The following is a 21,409-nucleotide window of genomic DNA, read 5'->3' as shown; positions in this document are numbered from 1 at the left end:
AAGCCCTGGCCAATGCCCTCATCAACAAGCGGCCATGAGAGCAGACCATGAATGACAAGCTGGCAGCTTTCTTAAGGACCAAGCCACCCACCTTTGCAGGATCCAGCACCCCTTGGAGGCAGATGACTGGCTGCGTGTGATCCAAAGGAAGCTCGAGTCGTTCGAATGCCAAGACCGACACAAGGTTCTCCTGGCAGCTCACCAACTCACCGAAACTGCCTTAGCTTGGTGGGAGAATTACTGTGCCGCTGCCGAAGATGCCACCACCATCACCTGGGACGAGTTTGTGAAAGAGTTCCGCCGCTACCATATCCCCGCAGCCACCATGAAACGCAAGGCGGATGAGTTCTGCGCACTGCAGCAAGGGAGCATGTCTGTAGAACAGTACACCTACCAGTTCATGGAGCTTGCTCGCTATGCACCAGAAGAAGTAGACAAGGATGAAAAGAAACAGGACATGTTCAAGAAGGGACTAACCCCAGAACTCCAAACCTTGCTTACCCCTCAGATATACCCAGACTTCAATACTCTGATGAACATGGCCATCCTCACAGAAAGGGCCAAAGCTGAAAAAAGGAGGGAAAATAAACGTAAGTTCCTGAAAAGTAAGGCCCGCCAGCAGGACCGCTTCCAGAAACCAAGGAACTCCAGCTATACGGCACCAAGATCTCAGGCCCCAATGCAGTATAGGACCCAGTCACAAGCGACAGATCCCAAACCCCTAATGCACAGTTCAGAAGCCAGAACACCATGAAGGCCCCGCAGAGCAATGCCAGCCAAGTCACCACCAACAACAACAATACTAGGGCCTTTTTCATCTGTTGAGAGACAGGGCATTACATTGCCAACTTCCCATATGCCAAGAACAAGCCTGCTGCATCAGCCTTCTCCAACATGGTGAATGGACCTAGGCCACCAGTGTCCGGAGCCAACAGTGTTCCCATCGGCAGCAACAACGAGGGCAACAACAACAGCCAGCAGCCGTATGGACGAGCCCGCATCAACCACATCAACGCGCAAGAGGCTCAAGGTGCAAAAGGAGTGGTACTAAGTGAGTTCCTAGTCAGCTCAACTCTGGCAACAGTATTATTTGTTTCTGGAGCATCACATTCATTCATATCATCAAGCTTTGTGGATGAGCATAAAATACCTACAGTACTACTAAAAATACCCCTATTAACTCGGACACCTGGAGGTGACATCAAGTGTCAACTAGGTTGTCTACGTGTAAGGATCAATTTAAGTGGGGTAGAATTTCTAGCAGACCTAGTAGTACTTAAGTCTAAGGGAATAGACGTGATCCTTGAAATGGACTGGTTAAGCCTACACAATGGTCTCATAGGTTGTGCTGACAAGGTGGTACACCTAACGAACCCAGAAGGAGTATGAGTGACCTGCCATACCCGGGAAAGTGGACCAGATCCAATGGTTTTTAGCATGGAAGCTAAGTCCTTGGAAGAAGTCCCAGTAGTAAATGAGTATCCGGGTGTTTTCCCTGAAGAACTTCCCGGAATACCACTAGATAGGAATATAGAGTTTGTCATCAACCTTGTCCCTGGAACCTCTCCTATAGCCAAGAGACCCTATAGGATGGCAGCCTCTGAATTGGTGAAATTAAAGAAGCAGCTATAAGAACTACAACGAATTGGCTTCATCAGACCAAGATCGTCGCCTTGGGGAGCCCCAGTCCTATTTGTCAAGAAGAAGGATGGGAGTATGAGGTTATGTGTAGATTACCGGGCACTGAACGAAGTTACCATCAAGAATAAGTACCCCCTCCCCAGGATTGATGACCTTTTCGATCAACTAAAAGGAGCCAAGTACTTCTCCAAGATTGATCTGATGTTAGGATATTTTCAGCTCAAGATTAGAGAAAGCGACATCCCAAAGACAGCTTTTGTCACCCGTTATGGGCAGTTTGAATTTACGGTGATCTCTTTTGGACTCACCAATGCACTTGCCTATTTCATGAATATCATGAACAAGATATTTATGGACGAGTTAGATAAGTTTGTCGTAGTTTTTATCGACGACATACTTATTTACTCCAAGAGTGTTCAGGAACACGAGCAATATCTGCGGGTAGTATTGGAAAAGCTGAGAGTACATAAGCTATATGCCAAATTCAGCAAATGTGAATTCTGGCTTAAGAAAGTAGCTTTCCTTGGTCATATTCTGACCGCATAAGGAGTAGCAGTGGACCCTGAGAAGGTCGAAGCAGTCTCCAATTGGCAGCAACCGATCAATGTTAGTGAAATCAGAAGCTTTCTTGGATTAGCTGGGTATTATCGGAGGTTCATTGAAGGATTTTCTAAGATAGTCCGGCCCATGACAGAGCTGCTCAAGAAGGATAAGAAATTCACCTAGACAGTCATGTGAAAGAAGTTTTCAAGAATTGAAGAATAGGTTGACAACCGCCCCAATGCTGACCCTACCGGATATTCATCGGGATTTTGTCATTTATTGTGATGCATCCAGACAAGGATTAGGATGTGTCCTTATGCAAGACGGGAAGGTAGTAGCTTATGCTTCCCGACAGCTCAGGCCTCATGAGCAGAATTACCCAACACATGATCTGGAGTTTGCAGCCGTAGTGCATACCCTCAAGATTTGGAGGCATTATCTAATTGGAAATAAGTGCGAGATCTACACCGACCATAAGAGTTTGAAGTATATTTTCACCCAGCCAGATTTGAACTTAAGGCAAAGATGGTGGTTAGAACTGGTTAAGGATTATAATGTGGAAATTCATTACCACCCTGGCAAAGCTAATGTGGTAGCCGATGCCTTAAGCCGGAAATCTTATGGACCCAAGGATGCCCATCTGCAGGAAGAAAAGGCACAATTGAATATGCACATTGTCCCTCGAGGTTCCATTCGCAAGATGAGCATTCAACCCACTCCGGAGGATAAAATCAGAAAAGCCCAAAGTTCGGACAAGGATTTGATGAAAATCCGAATGCAGACTGGAGAAAATAAGGCACCGGACTTTAAAGTGGATAATGAGGGAACTTTATGGTATAAAAATAGGATTTGTGTGCCCGAGGAAGGAGACTTCCGGCAGATAATTATGGATGAAGCCCATAACTCGGCCTACTCCATCCACCCAGGATCCACCAAGATGTATATGGATTTAAAACAAAAATATTGGTGGAAGGGAATGAAAGTGGATATTGCACGGTTTGTCGCCCATTGTGATATGTGTCAAAGGATCAAGGCCGAACATCAGAAGCCAGCAGAATTGCTGCAACCCCTACCCATCCCGGTTTGGAAATGGGATGAGATAGGAATGGACTTTGTAGTGAGTTTGCCCAGAACACAGAAAGGACATGACTCCATATGGGTAATAGTGGACCAACTCACTAAAGCGGTTCACTTCATACCCGTACGGACCAATTACGGTGGAGAAAAGCTAGCTAAGCTTTATGTGGAAAACATAGTAAAGTTGCATGGTGTGCCTAGCAGAATTGTTTCAGATAGAGGGACCCAGTTCACCTCTAGGTTTTGGAAAAGTTTGCATAAAGCTATGGGCACCAAATTGGATTTCAGCTCCGCCTATCACCCACAAACGGATGGTCAAACAGAAAGGGTGAATCTGTTTAGAAGAAGCTACATGGACGCGAGAAGAAGAAGCTACATGGGAGCGAGAAGATGCTCTGAAGAAAGAGTTTCCCCATATGTTTAGGAGCTAGCCGAATCTCGAGGATGAGATTCATTTTAAGTGGGGTAGGTTTGTAACATCCCGGAAATTCACCCGAATAAATTACTCGCTAAAAATAAATTCAAAATCTTGGTTCGTCGCTGAGCTCAAATCATTTCTGTTCGAACCCCAAATTCCCCGAAACCCTTCCCGGCGATTCGCCATCCTGACACCAGAACTCAATCTCCATTCCAACACCATCGAATCGACACCCGAATTCAATCACCGCCCCATCGCTGTTCTTTCTCGTTCCGCACGCGTCGCTTCCCGCCGAAGCCACGGCACGCGCTCGCGACCGCCGCCGCAAATCTCGCCGGCGCCCCTCTCTTTTTTTCCCTCTCTCCTTTCTCCTGCACGCTACATGCACGCGCGCCCCTGTTCCCGGCCGCCCCCACGCGCTCCGTGTGCCTGGACGCTCGCCGAGCCACTCGTCGATGCCGCCCCGTCACCTGTGCCGCCTTGGCGCCCGAGCTCGCGTGAGCAGAGCCGCGCACAGCACCCGCCTTCGCCGCCGGCCGATGCCCTGTTCCCGTCCACGCGCACACACTGCTCCCACGTGCACCACGCGCCGCATCGCTCGCCGCGCCGACCGCCGTCAAGCACAGCGCCGCCTGCCGGAGCCATCCCGTCAACCCTGTGCTGCCTCGCCGCCCGTGCCGCCGCGCCGCGACACCGAGCAGCATTAAAGCCGCGCCATCGGCCACCACCGCTCCACCGCCTCTCCTCGCCTATAAGTAGGCCCTCCGCCTCACCTCCGAGCTCCACAACCACCTCCACCACCACGCAGCCCCTCCCCAAGCTCCCAGCGCCACCGCCACACACAGCTCCGCCCACCTCCCCAAGCTCCCAGCGCCACCGCAGAGCCACCTCCCCGCGCCGTCCCAGCTCAAGGTAGGGAGGGGAATCGAGCCACCACGACTCCAGCACCTCACCCACCGCCGCTAGCCCTCCTCCCCAGCCCGCAGTGCCGCCACCACAGCGCCACCGCCCGCCGCCCGCCGGCCCTCGTGGCCAGGCCGCTTCGATCCGCCTCCACCCGAGCTGTGGCCGGGAATCGAGCATCCTGACCTCCCTCTCCCTTTTCCCCCTCCCCACGGCCGCCGCTGAACCCCCAAGGCCGCCAACCAGGGCCGCCGGTGCCACCCTCTCCCCCTCCCCTGTTTTGGTCGCGGGAGAGGGGAACAAGAAGGGCAAATATGCCCAAAACCCCCTGCCCTTCCCTCTAATTCTTAAAGAACCCCCCCTTATATGTTACTTTTGAATAAGGGCCCTTCTACTTTTACTTATTTAGGGAATTAGCCCTCCACCGTATAAACTTAATTTTAAATAGACCCCTACACCTTTCTAGTATGCCCTAGATATTTCTAGAAATTACAATCCAGTCCTTCCACCGTCAAAACTATTTACAAAGAGGCCTTTAAACCCCCGTTTAGCCCTAACCACTTCTTTAATCTATCATTCCATGCGCCAAACATTCTCCGAATCTCCCCAAATTCTACCACACCATCTTTGACATAATTATGGCCGTGCCAATAGAAAACCGCCCAAAAAAATATTACTACTATCTCTATAATCTTAATAGTTCCCGATTCGAGCTCGGCGATAAAATCTTTATTTCTTTTTCTTGCTTGTGTGCTTGTTTGTGTGCGTCGTAGATCACGGTGTGAACGAAGGAGAACCCGTCGACGAGCAATACCGCGAGCAAGTGTGCGACCCCGAACCCGAAGGACAGTACCTCGATCAGGACTTCTCGGAAGGCTTTGAGAACGGCAAGTTCAATCTCATCCTTTGATGCATATTTTGTCCCAGTTTTATAAACACAACCTATTGGCCTATTTTACAAAACTGCTTATGTTTTGACTACTGAAAACATGGTTGGATAGCCACCCCTTGATTTGTTATAGCCATTCCTTGACCACCTAGATTAATGTCTGAATGTGATTTGCTTGGACGTTAATCGCTGCTAGAACGCTTAGGACCTTAAACACGGTACAACTTGTTTTATAAAAAGAAAATGTGTGAGTGTGTGTGGGAAGGGAAAATGTGAAATTGCCAAATGGTGTGCTCGTACCTGTGTGGTTGAGCAAGGAAGGGAGATATCCATCTTGTCACAATTAAGGACCGAGTTGGTGTGTCATCTTGCCTAACTCCACTATCGTGCAAACCACTCGACCGTTGTATGGGCAACGGCTTAGCATAAATCACATTAGTTAGTCTGATAGCCATCAGGAGAGCTGAGAGTAACGGGTGACCAAGGAGAAGGGATAAGCTCTGTGTGACTTATGCCCCGGTTAAACCTCGGTGATAGGTCGATGACCCCTTGGTGGATCCCGTGGTGGCTAGTCAGGTCTAGCTAAGGTGGGTAATGGCTTTGTTGGGATCTGCACCGATACTAAGATGATCGTGCTATGGTACCCCGCTTGTGGGTAAAGTTGCACACCTCTGCAGAGTTAAAATCTATTCGAATAGCCGTGCCCACGGCACTGGGCGAGTTACGGTTTGGTCACACAACTAGTGTTTCTTCTGGGAATGGATGAGTTGGCGTGAGTTATTTTGGAAAAGAGTCCGACAGTTGTGCCGTGTGCTATGGCGGATGAGGAGTCCGATAGCAAATTTAAAACTTGGATTCTGTGTGGACCAACCCTACGTGTTACTCGATGTGAGAAAGTTGCTTTGAAAATCCTTTTCTTCCAAATGAACCTTTGCATAAAAATTAGCTTTCCGCAAATTAAATCCTAACATTATCCTTGATTTACCATGTGCATTATATTCTGTTTATACCTCCTCCGTGGGTGTGGTTGGACTTGCTGAGTACGTTTGTACTCACCCCCTTTCTAATTTTTACAGAGGAAGATCCAGACTTTGTTCCCGAAGACGTTGAGTAGGGGTTCCGTCCTGCACCCAACCTTTCCTGTGGACAGGGTCACTCGCAGGAGCTCTGTATGGCGCAAGACTCTGATGACCTCTTCGTAGTTAATATCGTTGTATGGGTTTTAGTTGTTATCCTCGCGATAGTGGCGCTTCACTGTTCATTACCGCGTAGAGTTGTACGCTGATGTACCATCTGATGTAATAAATGTGTTATCAGCCTCCTGGGACTGATATTGTATCACATTTAAGTCTTCTCTTATGAGGGGATGCTTCATAGTGCCTGCCAGCGAATCCATTTTCGAAGGGTCTCATTTAAATCTAACCGAATTGATCCAAGACCTGGACCAAAGTCCAGAAGAGCCCAAGGCTGATAGTGCCCAGGAAGGCAAACCCCAGTGCATTAATCTCATTATTTTCGTGTATATATATTTAATCTATGCTGTAATATATTTATCTGCGCATTTACGTTTTTAGGAATTAGTTGAAACCTTAGATGCATGAATCTAGGTTCCTATGTACTGTTTACCCCCGTTCACTTCGACTAGATGCTCGCTAATTAGGACGGTAGAAGTCGAGTGGTTTCCTACCTCTTGCGAGTTTATAAGAGGTGACTGACTTTACTTACTGTTGCAATATAAGGACAACGGGCTGGGTTGTGTACTTGTGATACCCCGTCGGTATAGTGAAAATCCGATAAGGTCGCGGTGTGTGGCACATTTAGTTAAATTTTTGAAAGTACTAGCCACATGTCGAGAAATATAGTAATCGGTAAGCTTAAGTACCTAATTGGACCGGCGAGTGGCCTTTACTCTCACCCTCTTTTGGACTCGGTCCAGGATGAGCGCAACATGCGGCTGCAGAGTGGTCGGACTCTGTAGTCGAGGGGAGTGACCCTGATCCACGAACTGGAAAGAAAGGGGAAAAGTCTTGTGGGTGGCATAATTCTCCATACGTTTGTGTTAGGTTTGTCTTATAAAGTTAAAAAATTCGATTCGAAACATACGCCTCTCACGGTTTGAGACTGCTTAATAATTTTTGTCACATAGAGTAACAAGTGAAACATGATGATGAGAAAACTATTGTATGATTAATGTTTTCACCACCATGGATACTTAGAAATAGGTGCATACCTAGAATGGTTAATCAACATAGAATCTGAAACTAAAACTTGAAATTAAGAATCTACTCTTTGTTGTTTTCCAGCAAAATAAATCCAGAGCCATACCAATCTTGCATGTCTAGCTAAGTGGACTAAGTATATTCGTTGATGAATAAGTCTTGTTGAGTATTAATATACTTAACATTGTTTATAGTACTGTTTTTCAGATACTAACTTTGAAGATATGATTATTGGTCTTACTTGTATCTTACCGCCGCGTCAGTGATCGCAAGCGGTCCAGAGCAAACGGGGTACCCCACCAAACACAAGCATTTAGGCTGTAGAGTGAGGGCAACGATACACTGTCGACGACATACCAAAGAAATACGAACGCAGAGAGTAGTGGAATTTGGGGCAACAAATCCAGAGTTTTACATTTGCATTGAAACTTTAGCCAAAAAAAAAGAACACTCACGGTTGTTAGGATTCTCAAACCAAGCCCTTGTTTAAATGCATAAAGTTTTGGGTGTAAAGTACTGTAACACTTTCGTCTGTATTTGGTAATTATTATCCGATCATGGGTTAACTAGGCTCAAAAGAATTGTCTCGCAAATTATAAACAAACTGTGTAATTAGTTATTTTGTTTAGTTACGTTTAATACTTCATGCATGCGTTCAAAAATTCGATGTGACAGGGAATATTGTAAAGTTTTGGAATTTTGAAGGCAACTAAACAAGAGGCAAATTCCAAAATTATTCGCTCTGGATTAAAATTTTAAATTAAGCCTGCAGTTGAGGACCAGAAGCTTTTTTACAATTTTTTTAGTCCCTGTCACATCAAAAATAATCTTACCATTTATGAGTATTAAATAAAATTTATTTATAAAAATTTTTTGACACTGGGTGCTAATTCACGAGACGAATCTAATGAGCCTAATTAATCCATAATTTGCTACAGTGATGCTACAGTAAACATCCGCTAATTATGAATTAATATACATTATTAGATTAGTCTTGCAGTTTAGTCCAAAGATTCTACAATTAGTTTAATAATTAGATTTCATTTAATACTTCTAAATACTAAGATTTTTTTTATGTGATATAGTCTAAAGTTTAGCCTTGGAACCAAACAACTCGGCAAAGTCAGTGAAAGCTTTACATCGCAGCGGTTGTGCTGGTAGTTGAGGCCCGGCAGCTTTGCACCGCAGCAGGACGGGGCTCCGCGTCTCCTCCTCACGATCACGGAACAGCTTAGCTTCCACGTCGAACTCCGCGGCCCCCCAGCGCAGCTCGGCCTCCAGGCGCCGCCTCAGGCCCTCGGGCAGCCGCACGCCCGCGCCGCGCGCCGCCGCGGCGACCTCCACCGTGCTTCTAGGCCCGGCGCACCAGCCCGGCACGCGCCCTTCCCCTACCACGAATTTCACAACTCTCTCAATTAAATAATAAAGAAAACATAGTTAATATTGTCTAAAAATCATGATATTTTTTTTGGGAGATAGATCAAAAGACAAGGAATCTATTTTGGCTAGATGTACTACAATAGACATAAAGGAATTTGAATTATAAAATTTTAAAAATAGGTAGAATTTAAAATTCCTTGAATTTTTAGGTTAGCTAAACCTATGATAAAAATGCATTAAAAATATGATAATTCATATTTTTTTATTTAGTTTAGTTAGGTATTTTTTATTGGCCCAAGTTATATAGAAAATTCATAAATTAAAATTTGAGGAATCAAATTTGATTCAAATTTGAGCATTGCGAAGGAATTCAAAAACTTTCATAAAAACTAGGGCCAATAAAAAATATCTTATTAAACTAAATAAAAAATTATGAATTATCATATTTTTATTTCATTTTTATCAAAGGTTTAACTAACCCAAAAATTCAAGAAATTTTGAATTCTACCCATTTTTAAAATTTTATAATTCAAATTTCATTATGTTTAATGTATCACATCTAGCCAAAATAAATTCCTTGTCTTTTTATCTACCTCCCAAAAAAATATCATGATTTTTAGACAATATTAACTATGCTTTCTTTCTTATTTAATTGAGAGAGGTGTGAAATTTCAGAAATTCGAAAATGTTACTGTAGCAAAACCGCCCTCGAAACAGCTTACTACAGTGCTCTAGGGGGTGATTCGGACGGTTTTGCCCGTTCGAGGGCCTAAGTTATCCGGTTTCGTAGTAGGAGGTTGAAAAACGGACTTCTTGACTAGTTCGAGGTTGTAAAATAGACTTATCCCATTAATAAATAAGTGATGTGGAAGCAACCCGGAAGGTAGATCGACGTCATATGAGAAAGCAGGATCGTACCGAATCCCGTGAGGAATATGAGCATCTTTTGCAGCTCGGGATCTCCAGCTTCTTTCTCCCTGCTTTGCTTATAGTTGAGACGGCGAGATCAAAGATTGCTCTAGTATTAATTTATCTAGACAACAGAGCAGCTTGCTCGGTAGCATAAATAACCTTTTTATGGAAGCCACGAGGAGATAAAAGGACTCCAATTGGAATTGGATACCGATTCAAAGTTCAAACTGACAACTCTCACTGTTCGATCAGGTTTCTCAAAAAAGTCGGGTCAACAACAAGTCAACTGGCAGCACAATGTAGTGCGACGGATGCTGACAAGCGGCCCTTCTCCAGCCTTCGGCGCGGTGAATGCCAACGTGGCAACGTCAATTCAAGCTGGCACCCACCCGTCGTCTTCTTCATTCACTTGTTCAGCATTCTCGCCTGAACCGAGACCGCGATCGCGGACTCCGTCGTCGTAGCCCGCATCCTGCCTCCTCGTAGTCATAGCCCGCATCCTGCCTCCCCGGACGCGGCCGCATCCACAGCATCTGCCCTCTCCTCGTAATGTCCATCGCCGCTGCCGCCTATGCACCGTCGCCCCCTCCACCTCCGCCCTCGTGGGCTTACCAGATCCGCGTGGCCGCCGCCCAGGGCCACTTCCGCGACGCCGTCTCCGTCTTCCTCCGAATGCGCGCCTCCGCCGCGCCGCGCTCGTCCGTGCCGGCCTCCCTCCCGGCGGCGCTCAAGTCCTGCGCCGCCCTCGGCCTCCGCGCCCTCGGCGCCTCCCTCCACGGGCTGGCCATCCGCTCCGGCGCATTCGCCGACCGCTTCACCGCCAACGCCCTCCTCAACTTCTACTGCAAGCTACCAGATTCGTCTCTCCACTCCTCCGGGGTGACCACTGTGGATGGCGCGGGATCACCGACCGCATTGGAGAGCGTGCGCAAGGTGTTCGACGGAATGCTCGAGAGGGACGTGGTATCGTGGAACACTTTGGTGCTGGGCTGCGCGGAGGAAGGGAGGCACCAGGAAGCGCTGGGATTGGTCAGGAAGATGTGGAGGGATGGGTTCAGGCCTGACTCGTTCACCTTGTCCAGTGTCCTGCCAATCTTTGCCGAGTGTGCTGATGTCAGGAGAGGCATGGAGGTGCATGGTTTTGCAATCAGGAATGGGTTTGACAAAGATGTGTTTATTGGCAGTAGCCTGATTGATATGTATGCAAATTGCACTCGGACAGATTACTCTGTTAAGGTGTTCGACAATCTCCCAGTACGTGACCCAATTCTGTGGAACTCCATGCTCGCAGGGTGTGCACAAAATGGTTCGGTTGAGGAGGCTCTTGGAATATTTCGTCGGATGCTGCAGGCTGGAGTTAGGCCTGTGCCTGTGACGTTCTCGAGTCTCATACCTGCTTGTGGAAATTTGGCGTCGTTGCGTTTTGGGAAGAAGCTGCACGCCTATGTGATCCAGGGTGGGTTTCAAGATAATTTGTTTATATCTAGCTCCCTGATTGACATGTACTGCAAATGTGGGGAAATTAGCATTGCCCGTCTCATCTTTGACAGGATGCCTTCACCAGACATTGTATCATGGACCGCTATGATCATGGGGTATGCATTGCATGGTCCAGCAAGTGAGGCTCTTGTGCTGTTTGAGAGAATGAAATTGGGAAATGTGAAGCCTAATCATATCACCTTTCTTGCGGTTCTGACTGCATGCAGTCATGCTGGATTGGTGGATAAGGGCAGGAAGTATTTCAATAGTATGTCGGATCATTATGGAATTGTTCCTACTTTAGAGCATTGTACAGCACTTGCAGATATCCTTGGCCGTGCAGGAGAGTTAGATCAAGCATATAATTTTATATCTAAGATGCAAATAAAGCCAACTGCAAGCGTGTGGTCCACATTGTTAAGGGCTTGCAGAGTCCATAAAAATACTTCACTAGCTGAGGAAGTAGCCAAGAAAATTATGGAGCTTGAGCCAAGGTGCATCGGATCTCATGTAGTTTTATCAAATGTGTATTCAGCTTCTGGGAGATGGAATGAAGCAGCATGCCTAAGGAAATCTATGAGAAATAAGGGTATGAAGAAGGATCCATCTTGCAGTTGGATTGAAGTGAAGAATAAACTGCATGTGTTTGTAGCTCATGATAGGTCCCATCCTTGGTATGATAGGATTATTGATGCACTGAATGTTTTCTCAGAGAAGATGGCACGCCAAGGATATGTGCCTAACACAGAGGATGTTTTCCAGGATATTGAAGAAGAGCAGAAGAGATATGTGTTATGTGGTCACAGTGAGAAACTTGCTATAGTGTTTGGTATTATAAGCACACCACCTGGAACCACAATTCGTGTGATCAAGAATCTCCGAGTCTGTATTGATTGCCACACAGTAACGAAATATATTTCAAAATTAGCTGAGAGGGAGATTGTTTTGCGTGATCTGAACCGTTTCCACCACTTTAAGGATGGAAATTGTTCCTGTGGGGACTTTTGGTGATTGGACAACACTTTGGGGATCATATGTTTGTGAAATGAGTTCCTACTGCATGTTGTCTATACTGAGTGTGGGCAACTGATGAAAAGGAGCCTTCCCAATCCAAGTGTTTTCCATCATGACAAGGATATAAGCTATTTGGATATTTCTGAAATTTAGTGCAATCCCAGGCTGAACTAAAGGTTGCCTTTAGTTTAGAAAACCAAGTCAGTTGGTTCAGAATGAGCCAGTCAGTCTCATACTCTCTTTTGAAGACTATAGTGAGTGGGACTAAAGAGGACAGTAAGCACAATTGAAAGCGGTACACATCACCATGTCTCCTGATTCTTTGCACATATTATGGTAAACTTACTGTTTTTACAATCAAATGGCTGCTTTTTCATGATATATAATTCAGCTGCAGTGCGTTCCCCACATAAACCATTTTTGTTCACAAATTTAGTTTCTTCTCAGTTAGGATAAAAAAATGTAGTTTCTTCTGATTCAGTTGCCTTTTGTTGTTCTGTAACTTCCATTAACCTACTAGCTAGGGTATGCTCCATTCCTGGAATTATTATCTTTTCATCATTGAATCATGGTCACGGTCATGGGTCACCTAATCCCACACCTGCATAAAAATACATTAAGTTACGGGTATGTGAGTGGGTTTATTAGTTAATCATCCAGCCTTGATGTCGTTGACTATGGTGAAAATACTGAGTAATACCTGTTACTTCGATTGCTCTGTATTGAATGTAGCATAACAGTCATACTTGCAATCATTTGACTGAGTTAGCACCCTGCAGCAATCTTTGCTGAATCAAGATCTCTCACCTGCTGTTACCATGGTCTAATCATTCTTTGAGGAGTTATGTGTGTTTCCTTCCTCACATGTCTGTCCTATGCTGCTATCATCATAATCTCAGCTTCTTCTCATGCATTACCATATGTTCGTAACCTTTACCAGTCTCATGTCCTTCAACCTTTCAAATCATCATTTGGATTTGGACTCTAAAATTTTTCTTGCTATTTTCTTTTCAAAAGTTTTTTTCTTGCTATTTCATTTGTCAAATTAGCTGCTAAAACTTAAAGATAACAAGCTGTTAGGTTATTAACACGTTCTTTTTTTTTTCGCATGCTAATGTTGTTCGTTCAGTTGCAACCAATACATGTATGCTTTAGCTAGCACCTGACTATCCAACACTTAATTAACCAGTGAAATCCTTGCTACTAAAGCACGCCTCTTGAACTATTTCAGACATCCTTGTTAGTTGTTCGAACTAAATTATATTGTATATAACAGAATTTAGGAATATGGCATTTGGCTAAAATGCCTTGAAGGCCATTTTGTCACCTTTATCTAAATATTTGGGCAAGTCTAATTCGTCAACATTTCCAGTGCCATTTGATTGTAATGGCCCAGCAAATAGAATGACAATCAACAGCTAGAAAAGTTGGCAATCTTTGCAATATATGGGTGAGGTTTAACTTACTGTTCTTTTTTAACTTACTGTTCTTTTTTAGCCACTCATATTTTTACTGGCCTTTTGTACTTCCATGCGATATCTAACAGTGTAAGTAAATTCTGTTTGGTCATATGCCTTAATGATTATCTTGCTTTCATTGCAGCTGTGGTTGTAACACCGCATGAAGATTATGTACAAGTTTACAGGTCTGGCATGACAAGTTGCGACATTTATCCTTCAGGTATCAATCAAACTTGTACGAAGCAGCAGGTCCTCATCTCAAGAGACTTAAGAAATAGTTAAATCATGCATGTATTGAGCATATTACTCTCTGCATACCTCAACTGAAAATTAGATTTTGGGTAAGTGAATCTTATGGGACCATCATATTACAGAATCACATTGTTCAACATGATCCTGCACAACTGGATAACACACGGAAACTTTATATTGGAAAGCATGCTCTGGTTTTTTAGAATTTAATTCCTGTAACATCAGTTGGTGTCCCCAGCGTGGTTCGACCTTTTGCAAAACTCTGCTTTTTTAATTTTATAATAGCTGGGCAGTTTTGCCTTTGGTTGAAAATGTTGGAAATCATGGCCACGTTATCATTCAAGGGCACTTCACGCTAGCATTCTCAGGATATGGAGGTGGGATTCATCACTAGAACACAAAATGGTCTGAAGTCTGATCTGCACCTATCATTGAGCACGAATGCTGAGCTTTTGCTAGAAGTATTTTCAAGCAAATGCGTCCTTTTTTTATCTCGAAAAGTAACATGATTGCACTCATTTCCCTCTCATGCTTGCAGGGCACACCAAATGAGCAGCCCGGTGGTGGACGCCCATGATTCCGGGCAATAGCAGCACACTCTGGAGTCTGGGCGCCGGGCAGCGCCATTATTTCCCCTTCTTTCAGCATGGAGCCACCACAGCAATGTACTGGCTCTGCAGTGTAAAGAACTGCTGGTACATCAGTAGGAGCCAGGTCTGAACGGCATGCATCGGTGCTGAACTTTTATCGCATGCCGCACCTTCTGCAGTGATCCAGCAATCCTAGGTTGGCGCGGAGCACAGGCGCAACCGGTGCGTGTGGCATGCTGTGGCCTGCGCAGCTGTAGCTGTACTCGGCACGAGCACGCCATGAATGGGTTCATTGATTCCCCGTTATGGATCTGGGAGATTGGGACCATTCAGACCTATATCCAAGGCCGGTCTCAGTGGGAGTGTCATCGACACAGTTATCAAGATTGGAAACTTGAGAACTGTGCTAGCTCATCTTTTCTCTCTCCTCATACTATTGGTGGTACATGTTAGCAAATTTAATGTCCATGATACTCCTATAACATTTCCACTGAAATTGGCACAGCCAGTCCATATTTGCTTACAGCGGAGACTACAGCTGGAGGTCGCGTTAGTCCAAGATCCAGCTGACTGATGTAGCACCGCCTCGTCGGCTCGTCGCCGCTGGTGTGAACTGAAACAGAAGCTATGCCTCATCGTTTTTTACAAGCTTGTTCTTTGCACAGATAAACTAAAATTGCTTCGTTGATTAAGTTTATTTACCACTGACAAACAGTACTAGCACTAACCAGAAAGTAAGGGGTGCGGTGGTCGTTATTTTGTACCATGATGAAGACGCGAATACTGTATAGTTGATTGTTTTTTGAAAGTAAAGTTGAATTCTACTTGCAGCGCTACTTGTCGGTACACGTGTACATACTTTTGTACGCAACGACAAGTGACAAGGACGTAACAACCTATACGAAAAGGCCGCCGACGATGGCAGCTGCAGCTGCAGCTGCCGCGGAGGGCACGGGATTTGCGCAGCCGGATAATCCGGAGGGGCGCACGAATCGCAAAGCGAAAAGAGCATCCGACTCCAACCACGACCCGGCTCCCGGCTCCCGGCCCCTCGCCTCCATATCCCAATTCCCGCATTCCCCGCGCCGAGCCCCCGTCTTCCTCCCTCCTCCCCCTCCGACACACACGCCTCTTTAACTCGCCTCCGCTTCCAAAAAATTCTCCAGTTAGTTTAATCCAGACGAGGAACCTCCTCGCCCCGGATCTCTCCCCCGCGAATCCCCAGGCCCGCTCGCCGGCCGGCCGGTCCCCCGCGATCGGCTCCGCCTGCGTCCCCGGCGGGAGGTTGACCTCGCGTTGCGGCGGGGGCCTCGCCTCGCCGCCGCTCGGCTCGGGGGGCTCGGCGGTCGCTTTCGGGTTCCGTCCGATCGAGGCCAGCGGTGCCGGGCAATGCGGTCGGTCCGCGGGGCTGCTTGAGGCGCGTGGCTGGTATCTGGAGCGGAGCGGTGTCGGTGGGGAGTCGGTGGTGGGCGTAGCGCTAGCTCACGCGTTTGGCTGCCGGGATGGAGCAGGTGGTTGGGGGGAAGTTCAAGCTCGGGAAGAAGATCGGTAGCGGATCCTTCGGGGAGCTCTACCTCGGTGAGTGGGTCGCTGCCTCGCTGGTTGTTCGCGTTTCCTTTGTCTCCGGGTGTGCTCTGGTGTATGCATGCCTCTGATTTCTGACAGTGCTTGCTTGATTTATTTGCAGCCGTCAACGTGCAGAATGGTGAGGAGGTGGCCGTCAAACTGGTATGCCACAAACAACTTCCCGTGCTATTTTAGTGTCCACACTCCACAGTCCATGTCAAAGGTGACCAGTTCAGAGTTAGGACTTCACTCCAGTTGTAGTAATTTGCATATGTAGTTAGCCTAATCATTGCTGCGTGGCCTTGAAAGCATCATGGCGTATTAGGAGGCGGGAGCTGGGCAATTAAGACAAAGAGTTTCCTGTACAGAAATGATGTGTATCCAACATTGTCTATGGCTCTCGCTACAAATTGTCAACATTGAGACCTGGGATTCTGGAAATAATCTTCATACTTGTGAAATGAATCATTTCTAACTCACAATATAATTCAGGAGATAGGAATGCTAATTTGAGTTGATGAACCTGCTGTAGTCCTTAGAAGTCAATGCTGAAAAGCAGCCCAGGGATGTTAATCTCTTGTTTGTTCTGATTCGATGATTCTCAAAATTAGATTTTAGTTTATGTTTTCTCTATCTATGCTAAACTGAATTAGTGTGTTAACTGACGATGAATACTGCTTGGAGGCAGTAATATCAACAGTGGCATATCAAAAGTACCTTTTTTATGAAAGAGAATATCAAAAATACTTTTGGCACATATATGTATTCAGTATATGTTCTAATTTCTGTGCGACCGATCATTTTCAGAAGAACTTGATTTTTGGCATTGATACTATTTGTCACCCTTAGTTACTATTAGGAATCTAGTTTTGCCTGCTCACCTTATTTTGTGTGTGTATACCCTTTTAGGAATCGGTGAAATCACGGCACCCTCAGCTTCACTACGAATCAAAACTGTACATGCTTTTGCAGGGTGGAAGTAAGTGTAACCACAGTAGAAGTTGGTTACTCCAATTACACTGGTCCCTTTTATTTATCTGTTTCCCTTCTGCTCTGATTTGAAGCTGGGATTCCACATCTGAAGTGGTTTGGGGTGGAGGGCGAGTACAATGTCATGGTGATTGATCTGCTTGGTCCAAGTCTGGAGGACTTATTTAACTACTGCAGCAGAAAGTTCTCCCTCAAAACTGTACTAATGCTTGCAGATCAGATGGTGAGTCTATCTTACAGTTCTATATTATTCTTGTGTTTTTTTTTTGGTCTTCTTGGTACCACATACTAATGTAATGTTAATAAGTTCTTCACTTCACTTTGGAATACAGATCAGTAGAGTAGAGTATATGCATACAAAGGGGTTTCTACATCGTGATATCAAGCCTGATAATTTCCTCATGGGTTTAGGGCGTAAAGCAAACCAGGTTTGTACTACTTTTGCTAAACCTTATTAAGAATCAGTTTTCCTATTGAAAGCATTGTGCATACCAGTTGGGCAATGTCAAATCAAAACGTTTCGAATATGAAACACTTTGGAATGTCTAAGTGTACATTATTTAAGTATCCTACTATTTGATGTCTAATGATAATGGTGAAGTTGAATGATGTAAGCAGCCATGTTTGTCATTAATAATTACTTTGTAACGTAACAATCATATCAAATAATAGGGGTGATTATGCTTTCAAGCGAAATGATTATTGGTTTTCTGAAATTGTAAAATGTTGATTGTTGTGTATCCATGGATAGAGAAATGACTAGTTGTTTTCTGGCAAAGTTACCATCTAAAAACAGTTGAGCACTCTCCACAGGTATTTGTCATCGACTATGGCCTTGCGAAAAAATACCGAGACCTCCAAACTCATAAGCACATACCATACAGGTAAAGGAGAATTTATGCCTATAAAAATTATAAAGGAGCTCCTATCTAAGCATCTTGAAGTGGGAATTGTTCAAGTGTACTATCCAAATTAGATCATATAGTTTAGTGTCTGTATTCATGTTCTGACTTTCCCTAAATGTATTTTTTATACCATTGGCATTTTTTCATAGTTTTCACATACCATAAAGTTTCTGTGGTGTATTGTGATGCAACAGCTTGTTTACAGTTTATTACATGAATAAGTTCTTGGTTCTAAAGCCTACCTGGAATTCAAATTTCGGGTTAATTGTACTTTTGGTCCTGGTCACAGACACTCTATTTCTAAAAGGTTAACCTGGTACCTGGCTTGATTGGAAACTGTTTTTAACCAAAGCGTGAGTTGGTTCATATAAGCAGCATGAATCACCAAGCTTCTATATATTTTCTCCTTGACCATGTCTAAATTGGCCACTTTGCCTTTCTACTGGCTGATATAGCTTGCGAGCCAGGTCAGGAATGGCATTGTATCTTAAACACGTGTAAGGATCAAATATTAAACATTGTAAATGTGTTACTGCACGGATCAGTATTCAATACCAACATTTTTTTTTGTTGGAAAAATTGATGCTGCTACTTTTTCCCCTGAGAGCTTCAATCTTTTGGTTATAAGCTTCTAAAGATGTTATGTTTTTAAAAGCTAACATTTGTCATGCCGCAGGGAAAACAAAAATCTCACAGGGACAGCGCGATATGCCAGTGTAAATACCCATCTTGGAGTAGGTGAGTTTATGGCTTGTAAATAAGATATGTACTACTGTATGTCTGTATCATCAGTATCTGAACATTAAATGATAATTCATGGGGCAGAGGGAACAGGAAGGCAAATATCGTGAACAACTTAAATATCTTGAAAACCTGAAACACTACACTAGACCTTGAACTTGAAGTCACTCAACTGTGGACTATTCATCCACAAATCTGGAAGCCTTGATAGATGAATTTGTATTAATCTTTCTTGGTTTCCTTCCAGAACAAAGCAGGAGAGATGATCTGGAATCTCTTGGTTATGTGCTGATGTATTTCTTAAGAGGAAGGTGAGATACAATTTCTCCTCTATAATTTCTTGTAGTTTTATTTGTGCACTCTTTAAATTTTCTTTTTTCATCTTGGAATTCCCCAGCCTTCCTTGGCAAGGATTGAAAGCTGGCACAAAGAAGCAAAAGTATGATAGAATCAGTGAAAAGAAAATGTTAACGCCAGTTGAGGTAATTGCTTCTTTAGATCAAGGCACAATGCGATGCGAAGTCCCTATGACCCCATCACTTACTATGCTGTTCAAACAACACATTTCACCAATTGTTCACAACAATAACATGCCAAATTTTTAAGCAGGTCCTTTGTAAATCATATCCAACAGAGTTTAGTCATTACTTCCATTATTGTCGATCCTTACGATTTGACGATAAACCAGATTACTCCTATTTAAGGAGAGTCTTCCGTGACTTATTTATCCGCGAAGGTATGGTTAAACATTAGAAATGTATTATCGATTCTCCTTGCGCCTATAGTGTTGATGTGACTTGTTCTGGATACATGCAGGGTACCAACTAGATTACGTATTTGACTGGACCATTATGAAGTATCCTCAATTTAGAGATAAAAGCAAACTTCAGGTACATAGGCTTTCAATTTTTCCCTGCCATTCATTAAAAAGCAATGTGATTTTCACTGTGCTGACGTTGCATTTGTTCTTGGCAACTAGTCTAGCGGCAAGACTAGTGGGTTGGCAGGCCCTTCTGCAGAACGAACTGAGAGAACTGCAGGTCTGTAAATATTTCAGAAGGGAAAGTGGAATTCACTACATAACTTTTTTTATTTATGACTTGGCACGTTACAACCCTGACAGATTGTTTTCTGCAGCTGAAGCTTTGTTTAAAAGAACTGGATCTGGTTCCGGTCACAATAGAGAACACACCAAGCACAGAAGTCTTCTAGAGTCCCTGATGCCATCCAAGGTGGTAAGAAGTTTTGCTGTTCTTTAAGTCCGACAATGATCAGGGAAGATCTTAACCACTATATCTTGTGTTCTGTAGGCTGTTGATTCAGATAGAACAAGGCCGTCATCATCATCGCGCAACGGAAGCACATCAAGAAGAGCCATCCTTTCATCAAGCAAACCAAGCTCTTCTGGAGATCCAAGTGACCCAAACCGCATGGGCCGCATGGTCTCCAGTGCCAGCAGCCGCCCATCAACCACTGCCCAAAGGGTGCACCATCTGGGTGGAGCTGAGATCAGGTCCTCATCTTTATCGAAGATCAGAGGGTCTTCACATGATGACGCTATCAGGAACTTTGAGCTGCTCTCAATTGGCGCTGACAGGAGAAAATAAGGCGCTCATGAAATGGGCCAGGTTCTGGACTCTGGAAGATGAGGATTTAGTGCTGGGGTGGTGTAATGACTAATGAGCCGGCAGCTCCCAGGATTTGTATGCTGAAAAGTTTCTTCTCGAAGTAAAAGAGATTATGTAACTTATGAGACTGTTTCCAAGAGCTGTGTTGCCCCCAATCTAATAGATGAGCTAGAAGCTAAAAAATGTGCGTGTACTACATAGCTGCCTGTGTGGATTCTTCCGTACAGGAGAACAGACGGTGACACAACAAAGAAGGTTCATGGTTGCCACGCGATAAACAGGTGAGTTCCGCTCTGAAAAGTGGTCCGCCATTTTCATGGCCGGCTGCAGTGGCGGATTGCCAAGGCCCAATGTGAGAGCGTCTACAATTTAGTTTCGTGGTAGCTAGAGCTAGATTGCACAAGCAATTTGTTTTGCGCGGAAGACCTCGGTCGCCAGTCGCCGACAATTTCATGGCCGTCTGCCCGTCTGCGGTCTGGGGCGTCGCGGGGTCGACGACCTGGGCGAGAGCTCACCCAAGTCTGCAGAACGGCGTCAGGTCTTGTGCATGCCACTAAGAATTCGTTCTGCGCTTGAAGTGCTCGTTCGCCAGCAATATTCATGGGTTTCCGGCGCCGCGGCCCCTGGTACTACTGCCGCGACGCTAATGGACACCGTGGAGTGGAGAACTGGAGATCACATCGGACTATCAGAGACCGCTGTCTAAGGAGAGGGAGACTGCCGGATCCATGGGCTGGCTCCGTGGAGTATCGGCCTGCTGGTTTCCTCCCATGATGCCCCGATCTCGCCAGCCATTGACATC

The 21,409-nt window shown here is 45.0% G+C and overlaps 2 protein-coding genes across 5 annotated transcripts; both read left to right on the top strand.

Annotated features, from left to right (window-relative positions):
• Nucleotides 1-10,225: 10,225 nt before the first annotated feature.
• On the top strand, nt 10,226-20,729 carry LOC120682198 (putative pentatricopeptide repeat-containing protein At3g23330). Of its 3 annotated transcripts, XM_039963995.1 has the most exons (11): nt 10,226-12,811; nt 14,078-14,155; nt 14,726-14,852; nt 14,957-16,355; nt 16,465-17,322; nt 17,408-17,556; nt 17,666-19,290; nt 19,377-19,869; nt 19,959-20,019; nt 20,117-20,211; nt 20,290-20,729. In XM_039963995.1, the coding sequence occupies exon 1, from the start codon at nt 10,532-10,534 to the stop codon at nt 12,470-12,472; it is 1,941 nt and encodes a 646-aa protein (XP_039819929.1). In that variant the 5' UTR covers nt 10,226-10,531; the 3' UTR covers nt 12,473-12,811; nt 14,078-14,155; nt 14,726-14,852; nt 14,957-16,355; nt 16,465-17,322; nt 17,408-17,556; nt 17,666-19,290; nt 19,377-19,869; nt 19,959-20,019; nt 20,117-20,211; nt 20,290-20,729. The 3 variants fall into 3 exon arrangements, with proteins under 3 accessions (XP_039819929.1, XP_039819928.1, XP_039819930.1); XM_039963994.1 differs by having other exon boundaries at nt 14,726-16,355; XM_039963996.1 differs by having other exon boundaries at nt 14,078-14,276; nt 14,726-16,355.
• LOC120682199 (casein kinase 1-like) lies at nt 15,896-20,767 on the top strand. 2 transcript variants are annotated; one of them, XM_039963997.1, is made up of 14 exons: nt 15,896-16,355; nt 16,465-16,505; nt 17,253-17,322; nt 17,408-17,556; nt 17,666-17,761; nt 18,147-18,217; nt 18,915-18,976; nt 19,227-19,290; nt 19,377-19,461; nt 19,589-19,715; nt 19,796-19,869; nt 19,959-20,019; nt 20,117-20,214; nt 20,290-20,767. In XM_039963997.1, the coding sequence occupies exons 1-14, from the start codon at nt 16,280-16,282 to the stop codon at nt 20,584-20,586; spliced, it is 1,371 nt and encodes a 456-aa protein (XP_039819931.1). In that variant the 5' UTR covers nt 15,896-16,279; the 3' UTR covers nt 20,587-20,767. The 2 variants fall into 2 exon arrangements, with proteins under 2 accessions (XP_039819931.1, XP_039819932.1); XM_039963998.1 differs by having other exon boundaries at nt 20,117-20,211; nt 20,290-20,744.
• The last annotated feature ends 642 nt before the right edge of the window (nt 20,768-21,409 follow it).

The sequence above is a fragment of the Panicum virgatum genome, chromosome 7N (genome assembly GCF_016808335.1).
Source record: "Panicum virgatum strain AP13 chromosome 7N, P.virgatum_v5, whole genome shotgun sequence".
Taxonomy (NCBI): Eukaryota; Viridiplantae; Streptophyta; class Magnoliopsida; order Poales; family Poaceae; genus Panicum; species Panicum virgatum.
Note: the sequence above shows the minus strand (reverse complement) of the source record. Positions and strands in the feature narration are given on the sequence as shown.

Excerpts from the sequence above, each read along its gene's own strand:
- LOC120682199 (XM_039963997.1), top strand. The coding sequence starts at position 16,280 with ATGGAGCAGGTGGTTGGGGGGAAGTTCAAGCTCGGGAAGAAGATCGGT. Across the intron at positions 18,218-18,914 it reads CATAAGCACATACCATACAG|GGAAAACAAAAATCTCACAG; the intron begins GTAAAGGAGAAT and ends GTCATGCCGCAG. Across the intron at positions 19,870-19,958 it reads GAGATAAAAGCAAACTTCAG|TCTAGCGGCAAGACTAGTGG; the intron begins GTACATAGGCTT and ends CTTGGCAACTAG.
- LOC120682198 (XM_039963995.1), top strand. The coding sequence starts at position 10,532 with ATGTCCATCGCCGCTGCCGCCTATGCACCGTCGCCCCCTCCACCTCCG.